The sequence below is a fragment of the Lathamus discolor genome, chromosome 3 (assembly GCF_037157495.1).
Source record: "Lathamus discolor isolate bLatDis1 chromosome 3, bLatDis1.hap1, whole genome shotgun sequence".
Lineage (NCBI taxonomy): Eukaryota > Metazoa > Chordata > Aves > Psittaciformes > Psittacidae > Lathamus > Lathamus discolor.
The window spans coordinates 129,655,106-129,682,879 of NC_088886.1; the positions used below are offsets into that span (position 1 = coordinate 129,655,106).

The window sequence follows — 27,774 nt, forward strand, 5'->3', positions numbered from 1 at the left end:
GCACTAAGGTGCCTGACAGTTGCAGGGGCTGCTGGCAGCAGTGTGTCTTTCTGGGGTGACACTGGTTCCTGTAGCTTTCAGCTGGGAGGACTGAGCTGCAGAGTTCAGGCTCAGGTCTGAGGCATCCAAGAGGATCTGAGTGTTGGGAGCTCTGGGACAAGCTAGGGCTAATCTCTGATAACAAGGAGGGTGCTGTAAAACTGTACTAACCAGAATCTGGGTGGCTGTTCTGTAACAAAGCAGAAGCTCCAGCCCAGCAGGCTGAGGGTGTGGGTGAATGAGTTTGTGCTCATTCATGGTACTGGGTGGAACCCTAGCAGCAGTGTGTTACTTTGGCTGAGTTACGTTTTGCAATTCAAACCCTAGAACTTGGAGGAAACTGAATGACCATGATGTAAGTTTGCTTGCCTTCCTCCTCCATTGGCAAAACCAAGTAAGCTCAATCACTTTTGCTTACCGTCTTCCAGATCTATCAAAAGTACCTCCTTTTTTTAAATTGCATGTCACAGCACTTCTTTGACCTCTTCTGGTGGCTGGGAGGCCTAGCCCCATGGCATACTGGGTGACATAAAAGAACTTGAATGGCTTTGTGACATTTATCAAAACACAAAAACTGTGTGGATTGTACAGCAAGCTTTTCAGGGTAGCTTATAACTGGAACAACTCACTCCCTCTAGTGAAAGGATTTGCTTATGAACTTAGTAGCAAAACAGACTTGATGAGGGTAGCCTTGTCCAGGTGCTGCTACAGCAGTCATCCAGAACCTCCTAGAATTGGCATCTGCCCCTGTTATACCAAAGACTTCTTTTGTTGCACAATTTATTTTGTCCCTTTTGCTAGGTGTGATGTCTTCTGCAAAGACATGGGTATTATGGGGGGAAGACCACAGCGGTGGATGTGCAGCAGTAGGTGCCAGGAAAATTGCAATGTGTAGTGCACTATTACAGCAGGTTGATGGTAAAACAGCAACACTTCATAAAGCTGTTTATCCTGCACTCAAGGTTGACTTTGGAAACAACCAAGCTATGTGGCCATGCAGCCATGCGAAACTTGCTGCCAGGTTCTACCTTCACCCAAGCGGCATAGCAAATTCTGTGAAAATTCAGTTTTCTAGTCTAGTAGTTGTCTGTAGCAGAAATTCCTCCCATTATGCCACATTCATTGAAGGTTCTCTAAGCTGGTTCCTGCAAAGACTAGAATGTTTCAGACCCCAGTCCTTGACCTGAACTTTCCTATCTAAGTTTGGTCTTTAGCCAGCTGCTGGCTTTTTCCCTACTTTGCCTCCCCCCAGGTGCCATGCTTTTGATCACTAGATGTTATTTTTACAGGATAGTTTCTACTCTTTCAGCATTTTAGTCAGTCATTTTTATTACCTGAAGACAAACTATCAGAGGCTTGTTTATAAACCCCTGCTACACAGCAAGCAGGGCTTACAACTGACACTCTTATGTGGCCCAGGCTCCACAAGAGACTTGAAGAGATCAAGGAAGTTATTTTCAGGTGGTGAGGGAGGTCTCCTGTTGTGTGCTGTTGTATAAACAGGTACATTTCAAGTAACTGGCGCTGGTGATGACTGCACATCTTTCTCTGGACAATGTTGTAGGCTTTTTTGTTGGCTTTCCTGTTTTGTTGTTGGAAAAAATGTGTGTTGGCTTGTTTGGGGTTTTTTTTTGGGGGGGGGTGGGGCTGGAGGGGGTGTTGCAGAAGGGACAGTAGGGTCTGACTGTTCCAAACATACTGTTTCCCTATTTTTTATTCTGACTGTTGATATGTCTGAAATAATCCTCTTCCTCCTCCACCCAAACACACCCAACTTTCAAAGGGGCTGGAGTCTTAACCTAGATCCAAACCTGAATTTTGCAAATAGCCTCTGATACCTGCTGCGGTGAATGAAAACAAAACTCCAGGTACAAGCTCCCCAGTGTTAGTTATTTGTGATGTAGTAGTAAATGTGGGCTCAGGAGCCCTGTGTTTCCTCTGATTAGAACTACCAACGTCATGTTCACACTGAGGTATGGGATTGATCATAAATGAAGTGAGATAGAGCAGTGTTTTCCAACTTCTTCTGGCCCCTCAGCCAATAAACCAAGTCAGAATTGTGTCCATATTGGCTAACAATTAAATGCTTCAATTGGTGGGAAGCAAGTATTGGGATGCTAAAAAGGTGTATTGGGGAGGAAAAAGGAGAGCTTATGCTGCTGACAGAACCTCAGTCAGCATTTCACATTGTATCAGTATGGGTTTATGTGTGTAGGTATTTGGAGACCTTTGTTCTGTGTCCTTCGCCAATGCTTTATTGAAAGAATCTGAAGCTAAAGTAAACGTTGACCCACAAGTAGCCTTTGCTCTATGCCCTTCTGCAATCAGCAGCTCTTGCCATCTGTGTTGCATTCCAAGTCTTGTTTCAGTGCTGACATGCTTGCCTTCGAATAATTTTCAGTACATTTTCCCAGTCTGTGAGTTTGGCAGCTTATCAATGCCTGTACATGCATATTTGAGGAATAAAAATTCAGATGGCTGCAGACAGAGACACCCTGGAGTGTTATTCATGAAAGTCAGCAATGTTTGGCGCACTGGTTGCTGTGGTCTGGTGACAAAGGACAGTACCAAGACACTTGAGGGTCTACTTCAAATTATTTCCACCGTTAAACTGTCACTTGGTCTTGCATGAACCAACCACCAAGGTCTGATTTCAAGAAGTCTTGGTGCCAGTGGTTTGTTTCATAGACAGTCACTGTGGAAGAAGCATGATCCTATGCTGCTACTTACCTTAATTACCAAGAAGCTGCCTGGGCCCGAGGATATATGAATATACCCTCACTCTCCTAAAAGCTGGCACCATCTTTGCAGCAATGCAAGCCTTAGGCTATCTAAAGGGAAACCAGGCTGCACTGTGGTAGGGACATTCCACTCTAGGGATACCCTAGTAGAGCTTGTGGCTTAAAAGCTCCTTTGATCATAGAATCATAGAATAGTTAGGGTTGGAAAGGACCTCAAGATCATCTAGTTCCAACCCCCCTGCCATGGACAGGGACACCTCACACTAAACCATCCCACCCAAGGCTTCATCCAACCTGGCCTTGAACACCGTCAGGGATGGAGCACTCAAACCTCCCTGGGCAACCAATTCCAGTGTCTCACCACCCTAACAAGAAAGAATTTCCTCCTTATATCCAATCTAAACTTCCCCTGTTTAAGTTTTAACCCGTTACCCCTTGTCCTGTCACTACAGTCCCTGATGAAGAGTCCCTCTCCAGCATCCCTATAGGCCCCCTTCAGGTACTGGAAGGCTGCTATTAGGTCCCCACGCAGCCTTCTCTTCTCCAGGCTGAACAGCCCCAACTTCCTCAGCCTATCTTCATACGGGAGGTGCTGCAGTCCCCTGATCATCCTCGTGGCCCTCCTCTGGACTTGTTCCAGCAGTTCCATGTCCTTTTTATGTTGAGGACACCAGAACTGCACACAATACTCCAGGTGAGGTCTCACAAGAGCAGAGTAGAGGGGCAGGATCACCTCCTTGAACCTGCTGGTCACGCTCCTTTTGATGCAGCCCAGGATACGGTTGGCTTTCTGGGCTGTGAGCGCACGCTGCCGGCTCATGTTCATCCCATAGAGCAGGCATATAATATGTAATAGCAATTCAAGCAGTTAGTTTCTCTTTGTGTCATGTCAAATATTTATGCTACAAATCTCAGCTGCCAAGTGCAGAAACTTTACCTGCCCCTTCAGCTCCTACCCATTGAAATAGGATCTGCCATGTCTAGGGCTAATGAAAATATTCCTTCTTTGATGAGCAGATGCTGCCTGGTCTAAAAACAAAAACAAAGTGCTTTTTCAGGTATTTTTCTGGTATTTTATTATATTTTCAAGATCTGCCTGTCCTTTCCGTTCTGAAGGGCATCCCATCCATGCCTGTGCTACCATAGAGTGTCAACCCAAATTTACTCTCTTTTCATTCCCTAGTTCCAGAGCTGCAAGAGTCAGTGTCTTTCATGATGACAGTGGTAGGGTAGTGACAGGCAGGCTGGGTGGGGGTGGCTGATGGTGAGCAAGCCTAGTGACAGGATGGGGTGACTAAGAACCAGCTGGCTAATTAAAGCACAGCAGTGGGAGGAGCAAAGTATTTAAGGGTGCCAGAGAGATGCCTCCACAAATTTCTTGTTACACCTCAGCAGCCAAGTAACTGGTTTATTTAACTCTTTCGTGCCTCTTATGAAGTGAAATCAAGGGTCAAAGAAAATGGCACCATTAACTGAAAAGCCTGAATCAAGGTAAGGACATCAGTATGGTTTTTTAGTCACAGTTATTGATAGGTAGCCCTGCTAGAGCTGCTGTGAGCTGAACTTCCAGGTCTTTACATGGCACTGGCATATGCTGTGACACTGTTAATTGGGTACACTGATGTTCAGGTTGCTTCTTTCATTTGGATATGCTGCTTGAAGAGATAGGAGATACTGAGGTAGTCATTACGTGGGTTTGTGCCCTCATTAAGGGAAATGGGCAGGCACTCCTTTCCTTAGTGACTGGATCTTTCTCCTGACTATTTTTATGGGAAGAAGGAATTGAAAGCAATTCCTGAATGCTGATTCTGAGGAAGTTGCTAAAATGAAAGTGATGAGAATGGATGTGGAGTTCTCAGCAATATGCAAGTTTGGTCACCTGGGGCTGGAGGAGTCAGAGGGAAGTGAAGATGAGGATGTAATTTTCTGCTATTTATAGAGGTGCTTTGAATGTCAGACTGTTGGTTATTCCAGCAGTTTGGTTTTCTCAGAGCATTTTCAGTACTGAGTAGAGGAGCAGTGACTGTGTTCTTGTTACACTGTGTAGGTGACCTTAGGGGCAGCACAGTTCAACAAGGCTATCAAGCCAGTACTCCAGCCTGAACTCTGGCAGTCATGGGTTTGCTGTCTGGCCTTGGATGTGTAACAGTAGCCAGCTTTCTGAGTTTTGCTAGGACCTTTTTGTGACTGATTTCAGGTAGATCAATCAGTTTCCTGCAATTTTTATAGTGTAGCAATGCTTCCAGGTCAGCAAAGGTTAATTTCAACTTGGATCCTTAGGCTTGTCAAAAGTGTGTTGGAAGTACTTTGTGCCTGGATCCCTGTGTGCATTGGCTAGACTTAGCTTTATGTGGTTCTCTGAAGGTCACTGCAGTTGTGTGTAAATGAGACCAACTCTGAAACTGGTTTTGCTTATTCTGAAACTATAAAAAGCAATCTGTAAAACTGATGTCTGAACCTTGTTATGATGTGCTAGCTTAGCTGATCTCAGATGTTGCATAGAATAGAGACCTGAATCTCCCATCTCTGTATGAAATAGGAATATCATTTATATACCTTGAAAAATGTTACCTGTTGCTTACTGAGTGCTTGTGCAAAGCTTCAAAACTGCTAGTGCTAGCAGAGGTTAATAATAAAATATAAATGTTTGTTGTCACAATGAGCACTGTTGTCACAATGCCTGTGCAATTCCTTTGCCTTACACTACTAGGTATCTCAGGGTATATCTGGGACGGTATAAGGTGACCTGTAGCATTAAAGTTTCTGGTTTATGTGTTAGAGGTGTATCAGAATCTTCTCTCTACCCTCATTTTTGTGAAATGTTTGTAATCTGGATTTGAACTTTGTCATGGTATTGAATCTCTAATTAGTATTTCTACTTAATGCAACTTCCTCTTATTTACTACTTCACCATTTGAGAGTGTGGGACAGAGGTGAAGACAGTCTTTGTAGTCTTTGTTATACAAAATCATGCAAGAGAAGCTTCTGGATGTTGTTTAGATGATCTAATTGATTGTATTTATAGAATGCCATTCACTGTAGTAAATGCAATGTAGTGTTTGTGTCCCGCAATCTTGCAGTCAGCTGAATGGATTCATTGTTATACATAATTAGGGCTTCTGGAATTCGGGTCTGTTTATTTACAGCAATTGTTCTGCAGAGGCGCAAGTGGCCCCATATTAGAGGTGTACAGAGAGCAAAGTGTGGTACAAATAGCAGCACCCCACCTGCATAGCTCTTACAAGTAGTCTCACAACAGCTTGAACCCTATGAATCTTTTGTTTCATCCAGCTGAAGTATAAAACCAGCTTCCTCTTGGCTAGGTGTGGTCATTGCAGATTGTCTAAAGGTAAAAAGGTAAATCTGATGTCATTGAATTATTTACCCCTTAACTGTAAATAGATCCCAATTTCAGTAGTTATGTGCTCCCTGCCCAAATTCCTATATGAGTCTCAGTTAAGTGTCCTGGATGTTCCAGGCTGCATTATGCTGTTAATTCCTTTACAGCTTTTCCTTGAATTGGTGGCCTGAGAGCTGTGCCCAGTGTGTTCCTTTGTACAGGATGTGCATCAGGATGTTTGTAATCTCAGCTTCTGCTGCTCTCAGATGCTGTGCCTTATGTCTCCTGGACAGATGAATATGGGATTTTATTTAAAATACCATAGAAATCTTTATTTTCCTGTCTGAAGTTTTAAAGTGTTCATGTGAGCTGCTTGGGGGTATGGGTGTGGCATGAAGGCATGTGTTTCTTTAGCAGACATGAATGCTAGGTGGGCCACAGCTACTGTTACCATGATCTCGCATTGAATACAAAAAAGAGAGAGTAGTCATGGCAGACTCTGGAGGAAGTCAGAGCTCAGTTAGAGTGTATTTAAAAAAATCTAGTGTAATGAGAAGAGAGGTTTTTGACTGTAAGGCTACTGATAGCAGTTATCCGGAGGGAACTGGTGATGCACCGCATGTCAAGTTACTCTTCTGTCTGTTCTGTGCCAAACAACCCTCTGGACAGCTGTTTTCCAAACCCTGTGTCTGTAATAGAGCTGAAGGTTGATGGCTCGAGAAGGAGCCATCGTTCACACCCTCCCCCCCTGCCCCAGCCCTGCACATAGAAGTTATAACCAGTGACTGATATGAAGTATTCCAGGCTGTTTCTTCACAAGGGAGGTCCCTGTAGACATCAAATCACTATCTGAACACTGACCAAATAATTGGTTTTAACATAGAGGCCAGAATTAGAATGGACTAAAAAAGCCAATTTATCTTTTAAACTTTGCTTTTCAGCTGTTGGGCAAATCAGCTGTAGGCTTTGCTGTCTGGTTTTGTGGCATTAAGCAGAGTTTAGACTCTGGACTGTCAAGGTTTTGCAGTCTTCGCTATTTGCCAAATTTTAATGAGATGGATGGCAACATGCAGACCAGTTGCTTTGGAAATGCGTGTTCACAGGGTTGCAAAATGAAGACCTGTTGCAATCACCTTCTAAAAATGAGTGTATGGGATGAGTGCAAGAAGGAAGAGCTGCTTAAAGAGAAAAATCGTGTCAGTACAGATCAATTTAACTGTAGCTGTTCAGCTATTAGGTTGTGAATGAGAAACAGCATTCAAACCATAAGAGGAAGAAGTTCCGGAGCAGGCTTCCAGGAAGAGCACTGGAGGCAGGAAGCCTTACCAGTTTTAAGCTGGAATGTGAAATGTTCTTGCATAGGATTGTATGACACAGTTGCCTGCAATAGCATGGGAGTAGGCCTGATGACCTAGGAGATCCTTTTCTGTTCCCTGCTCCAGAAGTGGTGACCTTGAACTGAGTTAACTCAGGTTGCAGCTAAACTTTGTTTGCTTTGAAATTGATGACTGTAAGATGACTTAGTTCAAACGCATTTCTGAGTTCTTAAAGCCACATCTCCTAGTTTACATATCCTGTTTGATTTTTAAGAGTGGCGTATTCCTCCTAAATGGCAGAACTGCCGCATGTGACCCACATAATTTTGTCCATGAGGAAGGAAACAAACACGTACCATGTTAAAAAAAAAAAAAAGCACAGTGATCCTGCATATGAAACGTGCTGTTGTTTATTCTAACAGCTCTAAGTTCAATTATTTATAAGTATACCTTATACATGCTTCTGTTGTATGCTGCCATTTACTTCGTTTAGTGAGCTTTCACTGCTCCCACTCACTGAAGAGCATGGGGAGGCTGTGGTCTTGTACTGAATTGCTGTGATTCTTCTATGTGCACTGCTTGCTTATTCATAGTCTTTTCATGACATTTATTCTTAGAAGCATAATGTCTTCTGAAGGAATAACAGAATGTTCTTTAACCCTTAAAATAAAAATGACAGGCAACATATTTCTGTCAGTATTTTAAGATAAGAGAATAATGATTCTTGGAGAAGGAGCTGATTGCCTGGGTTAACCTGAAGCTGCCTCCTGTATGCTAGCTTTTTTTTCACTTGTCAAATTTTATGTGATACAAAGTGAGAAGTATAGAGGAGATGTGCTTTCCAGCAAGTTCTTTTAAGCGGAGGAACGTCCTGGTAAGAGGCACTAGCTGCTGTGCAGCTCTTTGCCCGCTTTCCAGATTTGTGACTCTACATTGCTGACGTGGCTGGTTGAGCAGGGCATCTTGGTCAGGGACACTGGTGACAATGTGGGAAGGGGTCTAAGTCCTGGGCTAAATGAATGAGTGCTGTGAGTGACGTGTGAGACCTGACCAGGTGAAAAGCAAGTTTTAGGATTGCAGCTCATACCTTAAATCTAAAAGATTACCATTTTTCTAAAAGCTTCAACTCCTAGATTATACTGATATAAATAAGACTTTGATTTTTCATTTAAGTGCAGCCACAAAACACTTAAAGCTCTTGAATATAGAGAGAAAACTTTGAAAATATTAAAAAACTTGGAACTGAGAAAACAAAACAGGAGTCCAGGTGTCAGGAGTATAGAACTGCCCAATAAGTTTTGAATGCTTGTCTCATGCTTAGCAGTTTTCAAATCCGATGTGAGTCATCAGAGCTGTCAATAATAACAAAAGAAGAAACAAAAGGAAATTACTTTTCCCCACACACACATTAGATCACCAAAAATAACCACCACTTGCAACTCTTAGTTGAGATACCAGTGACTTAAGAGCATGTGTCCTTGCTTGGAACTATTAATGACCTGTTTGTTACCCCCTGCCATTGTAGGGGGAGTACTCAAATGTTTAGCACATGTGAGATAATCCAGAGACATGCTGTGCAGAAGTAGTTGCCACTTATCTGCATTCCTCCTAAATAGGCTTCTAAATGCCCTGTTCTCTTTTCCACACCAAGTAGGGAAGGAGCTACAGCCTTAGAAGAAATGGGGGGGGTGGTGGTGGAAGGGAGAAAGGAAGCCTTAAGCATCTGTCTAGAGGTATGACTGAGCTGGCAAGTAGTTGGTGGATGTTACATATGGACATTGGCATATTCAGGGTCACAGCTGCTTGCTTATGCCTTGAGGAATTAATTACCTTTCATTGTGTTTTGAATGTCTGCAGTTTGAAACCTTTGTTGCTATGTCTGTTACATTTCAGGACAGGCACTAATTCCAGTCTGGCAAGGAGACATGGGTTATAGCAGGGAGCTGGAAGGGGACACTTGGGGGTTCTGGAGGTTTGTTGGGGTTTTTTTAGTTGTTGTTATTTTGTTGTTGTTGTTCTTGTTTTGCCTGATCTGGCAGTACTGGTTTCTCTGTTTTTAATACTGACAGATCTAATTTTTGCTTCCCTTGGAAAGTCTCCCTTCTGAAGCGCTGCTGTGCGTATTTCATGTGTATCTACAGGAACGGCTTGGCCGTGTCTACAGGAAGTTCTTGGGAACTGGGATCCAGATCCACTTGCTTCCGCAGCCCACAGACAGCTTTTCTGGTCAACCTGACAGGAACTGCTGTTGTCTAAGGATGTACCATCCAAAGACTCACAGCGCACTGATTTACATCATGTAACTTCTCAGGTGTTAGAAGGCAACACTTTGCTATACTGGGGCCGTGGAGCCAGATATGCTATCTGGCTGGACCACGTATCTAGTCCAAACACCAGCCTTTTGGCTAAGATATGCCTAATAGGACTTCAGTATGTGTTTTGGATTAAGCATATAGGGGACAGGTAGAATAACTATAGCCCTGATGCAAAAAAAGGCACTGAAGCATGTTCTTTTCTTCAAATGTGCACCATGATTTCCTCAATGTAAACAGCAGTTATTTCTACCTGCATGCAGCAGATCTGTATGCAGATCCTCAACTGATCAAAATCAACTTTTAAATGGAGTTTCTGGAGTTACAGCTGCTCAGGATTGATTATGCTTACCCTGAGCATTGCTGAATCTATTCTGTGTATTGGAACCTGCATTAAGTATGTGTTTGAATGCTGGAATAATGTTGATTAGTTTCACAGTTAGTGAACACTGCTATTTTAAATTGAATTCCATAGTTGCTAAGTCTGGCCATATGTGGAAAAGTGTTTTTCTAGATCTAATGAGTTTGTACACCTCCTACGTTTAATTTTAGCAAACTTCTTTAATTATCACTTTATTTTTAACCTTGAATCACTTCTTCTGGAAAGTAATTCGTACTTTTAAGGCCAAATAATTGCGCTTTTTTTGGTTTTTTTGGTTGAATTCTTTGCTTAATGCTTTCCTTAATGCAATGAAGGCCAGCCCTGTAAGCAGTGTCAAGACTCTTGAATCAAAAAGACATCACTGAAAATCAGGTTGATGGCAGTTGTGATGTCACTGTTTCTAAATAGAGTTTTTACACAGTCTGTTTCTAAACAGGCTGTCTAAAAACTTGGGCTCACAGGTTTAATTGCTTGGATACTGCCATTGTGGAAGGGGACCAGCGTTGCTCTGGGATTGCAGCAGCAGTAGACCCTGCCTTTGCCCAGGCATGTGAACTAATATTTCTTCTTTCCTCTCCTGAAAAGGTATTAGACTACATTTCACCATCCGACCATCCCCCCTAGATCGTTAAGCTGGGCTCAGCTTTTGTTGTTGACTGGTTTTAGACTGTGCCCTCCACTTTACACGATATTTTACTGGGATCAGCTTGGAGTAATGCTGCATGCTGCTGAATGTTCACCAGCCCATAATGTATATCTCATGTGGTTATTTTAACGAAGAAAATATAAATAATTAAGTGTTGGCAGCTGTTGCTTGGTGCCATGCTGGTTTTACAGACTGATCTGTTACTATATTTGCTTGTTGAATTTTCTTTTCTTTCCTTTTGGGTATCTGTTGAATATACTCATTATGTTCTGGCTGGTATGAAACAAATGGTAGTTAAGAATGGGGATACTTTTGAAGCAAGAGAGCAAATTCAGTTCCCTGAGGGCAATTTCCACTTCCTACAATATCCCACTGCTGGCTTCAGTTCATGTAACATGAAAACAAGTATGTCAAAGTCTCTTGTTTAGTTTCTTGTTAACATGAGCAATTTTTCCCTATAATTCACAGATTAGGGTCTTTGTTTATACAGGATTTTGCAGCTTCAGATACCTGTTTTTATTCATGTCATGGAAGCCATGAATTGACTGTAGTGATACTTGATCTCACTATCTTTAGCACCAACTTTTGAGGGGAGTGAGACAAACATAAAATTTAAGGGTATTGAATTCAACCTAGGTTCTTTAGAGAGTTGAGAGATCCTGGCAAGTATGCCTTGTTTTCTAGAAATGCTGCTTTTTGAATGTTCAAACCAACATCTCTGATGTGACATTTAAACATGTTCTTTTGCTGCAGATATCAAGTCCTTACAGAAGTGGGTACTGGGTATGAATAGGACCCATTGGTGTCCTGTGTAGACTGCCAGGACCATGATAATTGACTTTTTTTCCCTTCTTTCACCTCATCCGGAAGCTTTTCTCTTGAGTTAGTATTTTCACTACCTTTGGTCCCAGGAGGATTAAAGCTTCAAATTTTGAAGTTTCACTCTTGAAAATATAAGTGGCACTGCAGGACTGGAAATGGTTGGTGCAGAAGTTAAGCAATTTGACAAGTGTATCTCTTCTGTATTGTAACATCTTTCAAACGAGAGACTGACTTTGAGCAACAGATTGCCTTGAAATCTGGCAATAGTCTAAGTCGAGAGGTTTAACTTAAAGCTTTTAGTTTCACTGATTTTTTTTTTTTTTTTTTTTGTCTTAAAGGTGATTTATATTTTATATGTTAGAAGCTTGCTGGATTTGTACTTTGCCATATATAGACTCTTGGACTTTGATCAGTACTTTATGATTTAAAGTTGAGGATTAGTCTTAAAGTCTGAAAGTAGTACCTATATTGGGTGGAAATAATCTTTAGTTTCTGATAATTTTCAGGAAAAATATGTAACTGGTGGTTGACATAAATCCATTTTGGTTTTGAAACTAAGTTTTTTGAAAAAAACTGTGACTGTTGCCTGGACTTTCATGATGAATGTTCAGCATCATGTCCAGGGCTGTCTGGGTGGATGTGAAACATAACATAACCATTCTGCCTTTCACTTTAAACAGACATAAACAAAATCCAGAAGTGAAAAAGGCAAGTCCCTCTACCACAATGAGCTCTGGTAAGTCTCTGTTGTTTTTAAGTTGCTCTCCTTGGCATTCCTTTTTATTACTAGAAATACTCCTGTCTATCTGATGCTGTTGTGCAATTTCTCTTTTTCTTTGTCTGTTTGTTTGTTTGGTTTGGTTTGGGGGGGGGGGGGCCTTAGAGGGGGCTTTTTTGTTTGTTCTGTTGTTTTGTTGGTATTTTGGTGTGGGATTTTTTTTTTTGTTTTCTTGGGGTTTGTTGTTTTTTTTTTTTTGGTTGTTGTGTTGGTCTGTTTTGTTGGGGGTTTTTGCCTCCTCTTCTGCCTTCCAGAAAAGTGTCAAAAGCCTGTCAAGAAAGCTCAGGGAATCTGACTTACAATGGTGGCAGTGGAATGGCTTTGTACTAAAAAGTGTCTTGGCTTCATGTTTGTTGTTTCAATTTGGCCCATAATGCTCAAAAAATAATTAAAAACATCATGAGGTCATCAGGTTTTTTAACTTCATAATACAAGAATTCAAAATTACCTGAAAAAAAACCCTGAATTTGATATGTTTTAGTAGGGATGAATCAAAGTTTGACACCTGGATAGGAAAAATCAGCCGTTGAAGAAAAAAAAGAGGCTGGTTGGGAAGAAGAAAACTTCTGGGCTTGTCTTGGTAACAGGCTAAATTAGAGCGAAAAACAGACACCATAATGAAGTGAGATATGTAGGACCTGTGGAATAATATTCCCACTTGATTTTAGCAACATCTCCTGAGATAGTAGGAAAACTTCATGAATCAAATAGTGCTGACACATGGCATCCCCTCGTAGTCAGAGGTTAAATTCAGTTGCAGAGATTTTAACCCAGAAGTAATCTGCTTCTTCATTTGTCTTGCAGAACATGAAGAAATTGATGTTGCAAAAACTGTTGTTAATGGGCTGAGCAGCAATGGACGAGAAAAAGGTGGGTTGAGTTTCAGAGACATCTCTGCAGCTCCCCCTGCATGTCAGCTGCGTGATGTGGTTAATTTCCCTAGACATTTACTGCAGCAGCGGTTTCCAAACTTCGTTTGCTTGGCTACTGATACAAGAAAAGCCTTGTGCTGCACTGTGCCAGTAGCAGCAGCATTTCTTAGCTGAACAAATGTTCTTTGTCTCTTGAAGGTGTAAGGATGGCTTTGCCTCTTCATATATTTTGTGCACTATTTGTGTTGTGAGCACCTGTGAATCAGTATCTTAGTGTGTTTAGACATCATGGGCTTGTGGATGCCTATGTGTGAATCCTGTTAACTTCAGTAGGAGATGAAATTTTGAGCCCAGGATTAAAGGGCAGGAACTAACCATTCAAGTAATAAAATTAAAAAAGATCTAAACAAACCAGACTTCACGTTAACTTCAGCAGGTTTGCAGTGTGCTTTGTAGCATTCAATTTTGTATAGTGATGCTGTGTGTTTTGGCAGGCTGAGAGTATATGGTTGTATAGGTTGGTTCTCTGCTGGTTTAATTTCCTGCTCTTTTAATGCCTTTTTATAGTGGTTAGTATTTTAACTGCATTGTAGATGGATGAATTCAGTCACTTACAGAGTAAGACACAATTAGGATTGTTTCCTAAACCACAGGCTGTTTGGATTTGGGATCTATTGTGTTTGCAAGGCCTCCAGTACTCAGGAAGAAGCATGGAAAACAGAGTTTGATCTGTGTTGCTCATCTGTAAAAAAAATAATTTAAAACAATCCCATCAATTAAAAAACTTACGATTTTGAGGTTCGAAAACATTCTACCAAGCTCTTCCCACATCCGTGAGAGCCTTGAGAGCTCTCTTCTTGGTTGGTGGTCTGCGCTTTTCAGTTTTGCCAGGGACCAGAAAGATCTGCCACAAGAGGGGGTGTCCACACCACCCTGATGTGCATGCTTCTTGGGCTGGCCCAGTGCTCAGAATCAGTGTGTTAAGTATTAGAAATGTGGTTCCTCTTACTCCTGATTTTGCAGGCCTGTGAGGGATGGCATGGAATGTGAGGAAGCACCTAGCATTTTCCATTTAATACATGCAGAAAGCTAATAGGTTTTAAAGGAGAAAATCCTGGCTCTGCAGAAATCAAGAACAAAACTCAAGTTATTCTGGGGAGCCATGATTTGCAAGATGTTTATCTTGGCAGATCCTGTTCAGCTTCACCTCTGAGTAGTTTTGCCTCTTTTTTTTTTTTTTTTTTTTTTTTTTTTTTTTAAATACCCCCACCCACTAGCTGCAATACAGAGTCAGAGAAATCACTGCCTGGTTTGGGCAGTTTTGTAACAATTGCTAGAATTTTGCACAGTGCGATGTATGGTTTTCCCCTATGTTACTACATCTTGTATAATTAGTGTGGTAGCAGATGGATTCCAGTAGAAATTTCTTCAACTTACTGTTTAAAGGGATAGACTTTTTTCTGAAATAAGTATTTCGATGCTACCCTTTGGCAATGAACAGTTTTTAAGATTATTTCACATTTCACTTCCTTCTGTTGCTGAACTTATAAAATATGTGCCATAAAATACAGAATTCATGTAATGTGTCTAATATTCCTCTCTCAACCTTTCAGTCCTTGTTTTTTCAGTTTTGTTTTAACTGAGTCATATTAATGTTAACATTTTTATTTTTGCATGTAGTGTATCTCAGCTAAATGATTACACTAAAATTTTTTGATGGCTTCTAAAGAACTAATGCTTCCAGATTCTTTTTGCCTGCAGCATAGTGGCAGTCAGCAGTTAGTCAATTCAGTAAGCAGTTCTGTATGCAGCATAAACCAGACTTGTCCTGAATTGGGGCAAACGAAGGGATATTTTTAATGGTTGCATCACTGCTCTCTGGACTGCTTTTGTATTTGAAATTTCCTGCTATTGTGTCTCCAAGTACATTAGAAAATTTTGTGGCATGCTTCCCAAACTCTGCTCTTCCCTTTTTGGATGTGCCATTTACACTTTTGTGTTTGCAGCTGTTGATGTCCCTTTATGTACACGCTCTATTTCTGCCGTTAAAATAATCCCTGTGAAGAAAGTGAAAAGTTCTCCTCACCTAGTGCTGCCTACAGGTATCTTCTTACTTCCTCCCCCTGCCATGCATTAGTTTGCCATCATTCCCTCCAATTTTTCTCTCTCCTCCTCCTCCGTACATCTTCCTGCTTCACCCATGTCCCTTGGCTAGTTTTCAGCTTCATGCTCTTCTCACTGTTTCCAGAGCTGTAGATTTCATCAGCAGGTAATAAAGTTAGCTCTTAATGGCACAGTACATTGTTCTCAATTATGCTGCTCTTCTGCAGACATAATTGCGTCTGCTTGAATCTGGGTTCATTGTAAGCTCTTCAACTAATGCTTGATTATGAATAATATTGTTATTACAGCCTCATTTTGAACAAAATTCCTGATGAACCAGAGAGTGTTTCCTGCATATCTTTAGTCTTTTTGAAAGGGAATAGATGTCAGAGGTGGCATTTTACAGGTTCAAGCATAGTTCAACATTGGTTTTGTTTTTCAACGGTTTTGTTTTTCTGTACATACACTGACTTTACAGAATCTTTATACGGATGAATAAGGATGTTAAGCTGTATGTCACCCTCTCCTCAAGCACATTTTCCCACTAAGAGTAGAAGAATATTTTTGTACTTTGCTGGATTTGCACAGTCAGAGTAGTCTAGCTGATACTGCTTGTCTCTCCTAATCTGTCATGCATGTGCTCTGTTGGACTAGTGTAGTGCCAATGTCATGTTTATTACCATCTGCTGGATTTCTATACTGAGAGATTCAGATTTTTGTTTTCCATCATCATCCTAAATTGTGAAGGAATTCAACATCTTATGTATTTGTCTTCCTCTCCCAAGTTGAAATAGTCTGACAATATTTTATTTTCAAAGTTTTTCAGAACATTTTCATTTTTCTGAGTTCAGAACATTTTTTTCTCATTCTTTTGATTCGGTATACAGCTTTAGTATGTTGTATGAAAATAAAGTACTTTGATTCCCAAATCTGATCCTCCTCCAATATGATGTAGACATTTATGGCATGTTGAACTCTTTATGTGTTTCCATTTCTCCAGTGCCTGTGAAGGGAATCTAGGTGTAGGAGCATGAGAGAACCCTGTATTCTTTGTGATTGTCTAAATCAGGCCTGGTGACCCCTAACAGTGTGTCCATGCCTCAGAATTACAGCACTTTCAAGACTGGATTACCAGAGCTTAAACCTTTGTCCTCTGGTGTGAGTGTATCCATTAGAGTCCTTGGATGTGTTGTGCTGTGTGTATGGGAATGATAGAACTGGATTCTTGGGCAAAAGGAATCCTGACCCTATCTGGATCATGCAAAAATCAGTCAGACAAGTCAACTACTATTTTACCAGGCATGTGGGTAACCTTAAGGCATGATCAGTTGTGTGGCGTGAGGGCAAATGTGGTATATTTAAGGATGAAGAGCATTTGATATGTCTTTGTGGATAGTCTTTCCCCTCACCCAGGCTGCCTCTGTGCTACCTAAGTTAACTGAAGGCTGAACTATAGGAAAGTATCTTCTGATTCTGTACTTATTTCATCCTTTCTCAAGGCGTGTGTATCTGAAACTATGCTTTTTGTGAAATCTCTAAAGCATTGGAAGCCACGTAGAAGCCTGAGCTGCGGTGACCTCAGCATAGAGGACTTTCCATGTGAGCCAAGTGTTCAGCATTGGTTGAGTCTTTCTCCCTACTGCTGTTGTTCATCTGACACTATTGATGTTTCCTTATATTATGGTCAGCTTGGCTGTGGTCTGTTTTTTAACCTTAGTTGAGGCATTATCATGGTCTGTAGGCACTGTACTGTTGTGATTTTAATGGGACATTATCTTCCAGGAGTTAGCCAGGGAATATTGATCTGCACAGACATCAGTTGTTGTCTAGGCAATGACTGGCAGCCTTTGCCCACTCTGTTCAGTCTGAAGGTATAACCGTCCAGTGCCATCCCCATGCAGAGATAGCATGATCCTCACCCCATAAAAATAAGAATCATCATGTTATGTAACACAGTGTATATGCTCAGTACCTCTTCAGGCTCCCTGTGTGGTTGCATGGTAGGACTAGCACCTCTGTTTAGATAGGTCGAAGTGAAGTCTGATGGCAGCTGCAGGGTCAGTAATAGTGCGTGAGAAAGGGAGGTGATGTGTTTTTCTGTGGAAGTAGCTTAGATAAATGAGAGGCTCTTTAGGCTTATTTTTTTCTGTAGGTATCTTAGCAGAAATAACTCTCTGGAAGGATTTTAAGTAAGGGGAGGAAGATAGCATTGAAGTGCTGATTTGTTATGACTTAAAAGGATGATAGCAGATTAAAAAAAAAACAAACCAAACACCACCCCCCCCCCAAAAAAAAACCAAACCAAAAAAACCAGAAAAACCAAAAAAACCCCAACAACCAAAAAACAAACCAAACAAATCCATGGACTGAAATGCACAAAGGTAAACCTGCACAGAAGTTGTGCTGAATTGGGCCTCAGCAAGGGTGCTAGCATGATCTAGTGTTTGGCTCACAGGGTCATTTGAGTGCGTATATGCTGAGTCTCCTTCTATTTTGGGGGATTTTGGTTCCTATGTCAGAAGATGAAACACTGCCATGAAAAGGGGGGAGATGGCAAGTGGATGGCTTGCAGCACCCTGCCTTTAGATCATACTCAGCATAGTTACAAGATTTTATCCACCAGTGGTCATAAGACTTTTTTTTTCTCTTTCAGTCCTGCACAAAAGACATATTTAAGGCTTCAGCACACAAATCGTATTGCTTTATACCACTGGGACATCCCAACAGAAGAACTAGAAGTGTAATAGTAGAATGTCCTTCTTGGTACAATATCTCCATACAAAGCTGACCAAATAAAGCAAATGGGCCTGTGAAATTTGGTTCACTCATCCAATTTTCTTCCTTTCTTAGCTCTGTTACACTGACTCCGAACTTCTATATTCATCAGTTACATGACTATGAAACTGCTTTGATTTCTTAGTGCTTTAAATCCAGAGCTAATCTTCATCTGCATAAACATTACTAGATTGGTTCACCCAGAGGCAGCCATGCTAAAATTATTCTATAGAGCTCTGATGGATCCTAATAGCTTTGTACCATCTGTTTCAATATGTCTTCTCTGCGTATGTGCATTTCCTATAGAAACAGATCCCACTAGAGTCTGCAGTGGAAAAGGAGCTGTGACCCTCCGGGCATCTCCAGCCTATCAGGAGAATCAGAATATCACTTTGCCATGTCCTCAGAATGTTGAGCAACCTGAAAGTAAGTGGATGGAATGTTAAGTGGAATATCTTAATCTCGAGAGAGGTCAGTCCAGGGTCTTGGGGTGACTATTTTTTAGCTACGGCTTAAAGCCCCACATTCCAGTAGCAGGGTCGGAAACCTCACGCAAGAACCAGGCCAGTGGAGGAAGACTGAACCATGTTCTTTCTTAGTGACGGTTTGATGACTGCTGACTCTTTGGCTTAAGTTTGTTTACAGCTCCCTTTTGCTGTCAGGAGCACAAAAACCTCTTTCAGATAAAACTCTCAGATGTTGTTTTTGTGGGTTTTTTTTCTCCTGGCAGGCTTATGTCACCTCCTTTTATCCCAGACACAAGGTTAACAGAAAGAGGGCGGGTGGTGCTCCTGCCACTGAAGCATTCACTTGGGTTGTCAAGGGATGGGGATAGGGTCCCAGACAGACAGTGTCGCCACAGAGCTGTGCCATCTTTCAATAGCAGATGTGTAATTACTTAATTGTAGGAGACAGGCAAAGCATAACAAATCTGGCCAGTGTTTTGGGTCTGGCAGAGAGAATGAAGTCCTAAGGGCATGATGCAGTTAAGAGGTGGGGGGGGGGGAATCAAACTTACTCTTGAAAGCAAAGCATACGTCATTTATGAATGTATTCTTGGAGGAAAGGCGGTTCCATTAATTCCAGCTCCAATGTGCTGCTTTCTGCTCTTGTCTTCTCTTCCTATTCTGCTTTACCTATGACCTACCCTTTTTTCATGCGTGCCATTCTTTGTTTCTTCACTCCTACCCTCCACAATTGCCTCTTTCCTTTCTGTTGATGGCTTCATAAATTTCCAGCAGCTTGAATGGCAATGAGCCCATTACTATGGAAATCAGCTCATTAATACTTCCTTTGCCTAGTCTCTCAATCGCTTTATGAAATGTACTTTGGAGCTGGAAGAGCTTTTTGTGTATAACTTAAGCAGCAAAATGGGTGGAGGGATAGGGAGGAGCCCAGTGGGAGTGTGGGTAAATAGGTGATGAGACCAATGCAGGTAGCTGCAGGAACTGGGCTATAAAGTGACGTTGTATTTTGTAACTCCGTTCATGCACACACATTTAGGCTGCAAAACTTGATCTAGTTGTTAGCAGTCCTTTGTCTCAGTTAACCACACATAGTGAATTTGGTAAGGCTAGTTCTGTCTGTGTAGCCTGTATTACGGCTGAATAGGGGATCCCTACATTTCCAGTAATTTGTGGTGCCTGGATGTCAAGCTGCAGCTTTAGAAAGTAGCTAGCTGGGCTGCCTTTTTGCCTCTGAAATAAGAATGTCAATGAACAATTGTTTCTTCATTGCTCTGAATGAATTGCCTTGTGTTTACAAAGGTCAGAAACAAGGAGGGCATCATGTTTAGGGCTGGTCTCTATGGTAATTAGGCAGCCCTGTCAGAAAGCATTCTATGTGTGAAATGGAGTAGCTCAACTCTTAACTTCAATTGGTACATGTTTTCTGTAAATGTAACGGTTTATTCCCCCCCCCCCCCTTCCTTTTCTTCTATGCCTCTTCTCCACCCCCACCTCTTCCATCCCTCCTTTCTGTGAAATGCTTAGGTCTGGAGCCAGAAAACCCAGAAACAGGTACAAACATTGGCTGCTTATGTTGTTGCTTCTGTTGCTTTCTTGGAAGTATTTCTTGTTGCCTGGAAAAAAGAAAAAGGGAGGGCGGAAATAAAGAGGAAGAAAAGAGTCCCCTCCTTTCATTTGTACTGTAGCTGGAGAAAATTCTCTGTGATCTGTTTTCCTTCTCCTCAGATGATTGGAAGTCATCGTCTAACACTGATGCCAATGGGGATGCCCAACCATCTTCTCTGGCTGCCAAGGGTTATAGGAGTGTGCGTCCGAACCTTTCCTCAGACAGCAAGCCACAGGTAAGCCTTTCTTCTGTGACTCTGAGGGTGATCTTCTGAGTTCAAGCACTGGATTCATGGTCAGGATCCCTGGGTCGAACTCCAGACTTTGCTGCAGACTTCGGTAAGTTTCAGCTTGCCTCCGCTTTTCCTGCCTTTAAAATGGGGCAACACTGATATAACCAGAGTGCTGTGGAGCTTGTGTGTTCAGGCATGCCACAGTATTTCCTTGGTGGATGAAGGAGGAGGACAACACTATCTGATTGGAAGAAAAAAGGTGAAGTAGCCTTCTAGTACTGTTTTGAATTTTATGTTGGTATATTTCCTAGAGGTTGCTGCAGGTTGAAAGCATTGTTAAATTAAAAACAAGATACTGGGGAAATGCCTTTCATTCTTAACACTGTAACTGATAGAAGCCAACAAGGGAAAGGTTATTTGTACCTGAGGGTGAATGGTTGAAGTCAAACTGTTAAGAGAAGAGTAACTTCATCCTTTTTCTTTTGGGCAGTTGGTCTGCACAGTCTCAAAACTGGTAAGGAAATCCTTCATTAGAAACCACTTTCCCATGTGAAACAAGAGTCTCTTTAAAGCCTTGTCCTCTATCAGGGACCTGTAGCAATGCTGCAGGACAGTGTTCCTGAAATGGGAAGTGAAAGTGGAAGGAGGCACAACTTGTAGGGAAGGCATGAGAAGGAGCAGCACCCTAGAGGAGAAACCCATTTACTGCCTGATACTTACAGCTGTCCTGTAGTCCATTATTGATCTTGTCAATGAGCACAGAGAGCACTGATGCGCATAGTGATTTCTGTAGATGTTTCAAGGACTGCTGTCCAAACTAAGCTGAAATGGAAGAAAATGGAAAACGGCAATTTTAAGTGGAGAATTATTATTTCCTGATAATACTATGTAGCAGGAAAATGAGGCTTCCCCTAACCTAGGGAAATACGGTGGCATTCTGAAGTTTCCAGACTGAAACTACCGTACTTATGGAATCGAAAGGAATGAGCCTGTTCCAGAAACAGAAACCCTTCAGAAGAAGCACTTACCAACCCAATTCTCCTCTCCCTTACACATCAGGAAAGTGAAGGGAAGAGCTGCAGCATGAGGACAGCAGCTGTAATTTTATGAAGCTGTTCTAGGTCTATATCCATGTAAGAAGAATACATGCTGGCTGTAAGTTGTCATATGGGGATGAATTATAAAGGAGGTATATTTGTCAGGTTTGAATATTGCAAGCTGTTAAGGCATCTTCATTTTCTGATTTTGACCATTTTAGCAGTGGTTTAGCCAGCCTTTACCTATAAAGATGTGGCAACAGGGTAAAAGCAACTTTTGTGGTCTCCAGAGGGTTAAATTTCAAGAATTCAGGGAGCTGCTGTTCACTAGGTGGATGTTTTAATTCTCTTCCTTTCAGTATAGTTTTCAGCCACTGGCAACAAAGCAGTAAATAAAATGAAACTTCTCTATTGCTGAATTATTTTACTTCAAAACGGTTTGGCTTTCAGAAAAAATTGCTGGAGTTGGGAGTTGAAGTTGACAGGCGTTTCTGCAGTTAGCAACCTATATGTTGTAAAGTACCAAAACCAGTTAAGTTGTTTATTATTTACTAGAAGTAGGATTTCTCTGTTGGTGATCTTGATTCTGAAGGCCAATTCTTATGAATTCAGTTCATCACAAAACTTTAATTGTTCTTGTCTTCCTGAAAGCATTTCCAGGATGGAAAAATCCTGAAGATAATTCAACAGCTAGCTTTTAGAAGGAAGAAATGCTGACTTTTTACTTAAGCCAGCTGTGGCAGTCTATAATATTCACATGATGTCTGCTTTCATTAGCACTTGTGAAACTTTGCAGTGTTCATTTTTGGCAGTGCACTTAACATGCAGAGATGGCCTCTAGAGCTCTGAATTTAGCATTGTGATTCAGATGTCTCCAGTGGGAAGTATTTAGTTTTACAGACATGAGCCTGGGTTTTGTTAGGCAGGATGTTAAATCTTGACTCTAGCTTCCCAAGGGGCATGGTGGGTGTTGCTCTGCAGGCCTCTTGAAACAATATAGCACTGAGACTTATTTAGCCAAGAGAGAGGAATGTGTAGGCAGGGATTTGAGAGCTGGGTAAAGTTTGTGTGCTGCAGTAAGCAGTGCTAGATATAAAAGAGTGTGCAAGGTGATGCATGTGAGTTCTGCACTGGCCTTCCAGATACTGTATTTGCTTTTTGTTCTTGCTGTGTTAAAACCTGCTTAACCCAAGTCTAATGATCAAATTAATTCTTTGAATTTATTTATTTTTTTCCTTCCTTATTCCTTCCATTTGGTGCTGCTTTCTCTCTCCCTCTCCACCTTCTTGACTGCCTGGGCAGGCCCTTGCTCCTCCCCGTCCTCCTCTTCCCAAAGAGGAAAGCTTTGCATGGCGTCCTCGCACTGACACTAAAGTGACCAATCTGTTGCCAGTGCCCATCATGGACTGTGTGTACCTGAATGCACCCAAGCCTTATACGCAGCAGTTTGCATCACCAAATGCCAGTGCACGGTGTTATTTCTCATCACCTACCCCCTATGGGACTGTCCCCAGTGGGAAGCAAGGCTTGCCAGCAGGGTATTCTTCAGGCCCCAAAGATGAGGTGCATGCTGGGCAGCCACTGGAAAGTTGCTCCTCGTCAGAGGCATCATCTGTACAGCACAACCCCAACAGGGCAGATCCCAGTAGTAAGGCTGGAATGAATTCCAGTCATGAGACGAAGGCGGATAAAAAGGTCAGCAAACTATATGTAGCTTGTTTATCTAACAGCACTTGCTCAGCCACATCTGAGAATTCCACTGGCACTACACATGACCCAGCAGCCAGCACCAGTTTGGGCGCTGAGCTCACTCCGGCACCAGCCACCGACATTGTTTCCTCTGTAACAGACACTGGAAAGTCTCTTCCTGCTGTTCCTCCTCCTCCTATTCCTCCCAGGCCATACTTTTACATTGTCCTCAGTAAAGACGCAGTTAGTTATGGTGCGGGCCAACCCTCCTGGACTCAGTCATCACCTCCGCAAGCTGTGAGGGACAGAGTGCTAGAGCCCCAGAGCACAGCTGGCACAGAGGACAGGATGAGAAAAGAGCCTTATCTTACTCAGCAGCGACAGGCACCATACAAGGCAATGGGACGCAGCATGGTACATGTTTTCTCCATAATCTTGTTTTCTTTCAGCTGTGTGAACAGTTCTTTAATTCATTACAATGTTCCCTTGATGCTTTATTCCCTACCTAATTTCTGACACTTGTTGTGCCACTTGAGTCTTGTGGTCTTCTACTCGATAATAATTAACACCCCATGTGTGCCCCCTCAACATTCATCTGTGTGTTTGTGTGAGTGTGGTGTTTGTAAGGGGCTGGATTGGGCTGGCGAGGATCTTTCTATTTTAGAGAGGTGTGCAAGAAGCAAACTTTGTTATGTTATTGTGAGTGCTTCTCAAATGATGGTGGATGCATTTATGCCTCACAGCACAGGATTGGAAAAGAGGGGTGGTGAAGGGAAGGAAGATCTTTGTGAAAAACTGTGCGTGTTCGTAGAGGCCAGGGCTGCAAGACTGAAGTATGTCTTCTGAAGGAAAGAAAATCTGTTGGGGCTTTGTATCATTTTGGGTGCATCCTTGCATGGCACTATATGGCTGCGTTAGACTAAAGTATCAGTCTCCCCTGTTACATAACAACACCTTGTTTCCTACAGGATGCCACTGCCACCACCACAACTCAGCCTGGGGTTATAGTAGTCCCCCTCCTCCAGGTTAATCCAGAAAGACAGCAAGAAGGCAGCTCCAGCACTCCACCACCGCCTCTGGTTCCTTTTGGGCAAGGCTCCACATTCCCTGAGATTGTTCCTTCTGGCTCACCCTTGACTTTTCCGACTCTAGATGATTTCATTCCCCCACATCTCCAGAGGGGTTCCCACCATAACCAAGCACCCTCCTCATCTGGCACATTACCCTCTGTTTACCCGAAACTGGCATTCTTCTCATCACCACCTTCACTTGTCCCTCCAGTCACAGGGACTTTGCACAGGGGCTTGAAGCCTGAAATCACTGGAGTCATCTCACGTACAGTAAGCTTGCCAAGTACACTCCTTGCCCTTTTCCTAAATTTGTATTCCCAGATAAAAATTTCTCCTTGCAATACTAAACTTGAAAGGGGAGTGATGACTCACTCCCTGCCAACAGCATGACAACTGAAACCCTGTTTACATCCTGTGCATGCATGTTGCCTGCCTTGTGCAGCTTTGAACCTTCTATTGACTTCTCGCAACAATATTTGACTGTCTCCCGTTGTGCTCATTCTGCAAGTGATGCACACCTTAAGGGTGTTCACAGGACTTGCTCAGAATAATTAATTCTGTATAAACACAATAGTTGCAACTAACTGATCTCTTCAGGCTGTTTTAATAGCATCCTTAATTGTGTCTGAATAACTTTTAAAGCAGCAACAGCAGAGCAGTTAAAGGTTAGGGCTGGCTTTCTGTTGCACTTGGAGCCACTGTACACTCCCCACACAAATCCCTGTTGAAATCAGTGTAAGACTAATGCCAGTATCCAATGACCTACAAGCAATAGTATCAGTTACTGAGCTAGGAGTCTTCCAAGTGTGTAGGTGTTACAGGATAGATAAGCAAGAGAGTGTCTCTTCGGTTTGGAATTGCTGGTCTTTGGAAATTTTGAAGAATTCAATCCACATCAGTTTTAACTTGGAATTTACTGTGGTCTTCTTGGATTACGTGTTTGTTCATCTTTTTAAGCTCATCACCTGTTAAAAGTCCTTAGGGACAAGGACTAAAAGTAGCTCTAAGTCGAAGCTGCAGAGGAAGCAAAAAGTACCTGACCCTCCTTGTACTGGAAGCCTTACAACAGCCGGGTTTTTGTTTTTTGTTTTTTGTTTTTTGTTTTTTTGACAAGTAAGAAGTTCAGCAGAAACCCCCTCCTCTCATCATGATGCCTTTTCTGCCTTCTGACTCTATAGGCATCTAGCAAACAGGCAGGTGGGAGGAAAAGAAGAACAACCAGGATGATACTTTCAAAAGTTCTCAGCGTTGGCCTTTCTGCTTCTGTTGGAATCAATGGGGTTTTTACTGCAGAAAGTAATGAAAGTTTGAGGGGTTTGTCTGTGGTGTTTTTGTTGGTTTTGGTTTGGGTTTTTTTTTTTGGGGGGGGCACATCGGATTTGGTTTTGTTTGGTTTTGGGTTTTTTCTGGTTTTTTTTTTGGGGGGGGGGGGTGTTGGTTGGGTTTTGTTTGGTTTGGGTGTGTTTGTTTGTTTGTTTGTTTGCTTAGTGGAGCCTATCTGCAGGCTCCAGAAGAATTCAGCAGGCAGAGTAGGAGTGGAAATTTTGTTGCACCTGATTTTCATGAGATGAGAGCTTTGAAGCATTTTTGGATATGGTCATTTCAGGCATGTAGTCACAGAGCTGTTTTCCACAAGCTTCCAATTGTCTTTGTTCACCAGCTTTTATGACAGCTGTGACTGCTGAGCCTGTCCTTATCTGACATCCCTCTTCCAGGGGTTCTTTATATTTTAGTTATCAAGGTGAAGATCAAATCTCTCCTACTTCTCCTTGACTCCCACTCCTTTTCCCAAATTGCATTGTTTGGAATATTATCACAGCCAGCTAAATGGGGCTGGGGATCTCTCTTAGGGACATCTATTTCTGAAGACCATTGATTCTCTTCTGTCCACATGAAGATCAGATGCTGCTTGGAGCAAGATCACCTCCAGCCATCAGAACTGGATTGTGCTTTCCCATTTCCCCTCTTGGTTGGACAGACTGTAGATGCTTGTTCTGATTCTGGCAAATTCTTAATGATTTACCTCTGAGCACTGGTGCCAGGCCTCACTCTGGCCTCTGTTCATCCCCCTGCCTGATCTTGTAAGTCCTTTCCCCTGATGCTGGTGGGTATGAAGGGCGCTGGGTTGCATTTGGCCAGAAAAACCAGAAGTAGGAATTCTTCTGGAGCATTGTTCTGCACATATTCTTTTTATTATTAGCATTAGTAGTATTATCAATGAAAATCCCTCTCAATGCTCAGCTCAGTTTTACAGATCAGTGGCCTGCATTATTTCAGACTGGCAGTGGAGTAGTAGGAGTGCAGAATTATGCTATGTTGTTCCATACACTTTTTGTTTGGATGCTCATTCCCAATTAACAGTATTTGTGTCTTCAAATTCCTTAAGAAGATATGAAAAATCTCAGCCTAAACTGACATAGTCTTAGTCATCGTCCCTTCTTTATCTTTTCCGCTTACTACCAACAAAAGCATAGTATCCCTGGACTCAGATTTTTCAAAGATGAACTAGTTATTTCTACAGAACAACCAGAGCTGTAGTGATACCAAAGGTGGTTTTGAAATAAGCAAATAATGTAGCTGGATGCTTCAAGAGAGCAAGAGCTTCTTGCTATTCATGCTCCAGCTGCAAAGTCATGTTGAGTATCTTCCTTGCTACAGTCCTGCTTTTTGTTCTCATCAGTTTTGGGGTTTTGATTTCATTATTTGAACCAGGTAGGTGTTATACTATCTCCTGAGTGACGGTGTTGACCTTATTCCTCAGACTTTACTTACCAAACCAGCTGCAATAATACTGTTTCACTACAGAATTGCATGGGTTTTGCATGCCTGATTTCTTGCTCTGAAAGGAATATTTTCAAAACAAAGGTTTGTGTGTGTGTATATATCAGGGGAAAGATGTCTGTGTTTTCCCCTGCCTCAGAAATGAGATACGCTCATTTCTGACACCCTGTGTTTCCTCCAGAGAGTTTGCTGTATTAATTTAGTACCTCCTTTTGGGGTTGGAGTTGTGAAACTCAACACCAAATAATTATAGTACTGCGTTAGCAAGCTAATTGCATTAACAGCGAGGAGGGGTACGTACAGGGAGCAGGGTAACACTCATGCTTATGCCTGTTTTACTAAAATTTGCTGTGATTGTGCTTCTCATTCAGCTTAAAATGTGGGGGGTATTTTCCAGATTTTCCCAGTGTAGCATCCTTCTGCATGCTGCTAATGATATGTTGCTCTCCTTTTCAGGACCCAAGTCCTGTGCTAAATGAAGTGCCCCAGCCTGGCATTGGCACTGACTATCCAACCTCCTTCACTTCAATCAACAAGTCTTCCTCTGCCTATCCCTCAACCACAATCGTCAATCCTACTATTGTCCTCTTGCAGCACAATCGAGGTAAGGAGACATCCAATTAGATATTTGTGACTCAAATTAAGCAGCCTGTTGTGCTACAAGGAACTGGGGAATGTGTGTGCTAGTCCAGACTACTAAAAGCTAGCAAAACTTAAAGTCGTAGTTACTGGAGCACACAACAGGTGCAAGTAAGAGGTTAGAGCT

At 42.1% G+C, this 27,774-nt stretch overlaps 1 protein-coding gene across 48 annotated transcripts in view; it reads left to right on the top strand.

Moving 5' to 3' along the window:
- Nucleotides 1–27,774, top strand: part of SORBS1 (sorbin and SH3 domain containing 1) — a 171,599-nt gene that overhangs the window by 89,289 nt on the left and 54,536 nt on the right. For 10 of the 48 annotated variants that reach the window (XM_065671681.1, XM_065671693.1, XM_065671697.1 and 7 more), the window contains exons 1-10: nt 4,152–4,271; nt 12,279–12,334; nt 13,181–13,246; nt 15,255–15,350; nt 18,433–18,552; nt 20,118–20,144; nt 20,319–20,434; nt 22,771–23,571; nt 24,126–24,497; nt 27,465–27,612. In XM_065671681.1, the coding sequence (XP_065527753.1) occupies nt 4,240–4,271; nt 12,279–12,334; nt 13,181–13,246; nt 15,255–15,350; nt 18,433–18,552; nt 20,118–20,144; nt 20,319–20,434; nt 22,771–23,571; nt 24,126–24,497; nt 27,465–27,612 (1,834 nt within the window). In that variant the 5' untranslated portion in view covers nt 4,152–4,239. Of the gene's footprint in view, nt 1–4,150; nt 4,272–12,278; nt 12,335–13,180; nt 13,247–15,254; nt 15,351–18,432; nt 18,553–20,117; nt 20,145–20,318; nt 20,435–20,874; nt 21,587–22,770; nt 23,572–24,125; nt 24,498–27,464; nt 27,613–27,774 lie in introns of those variants that run through there. The other 38 variants (XM_065671703.1, XM_065671696.1, XM_065671692.1 and 35 more) reach the window with 26 other exon arrangements.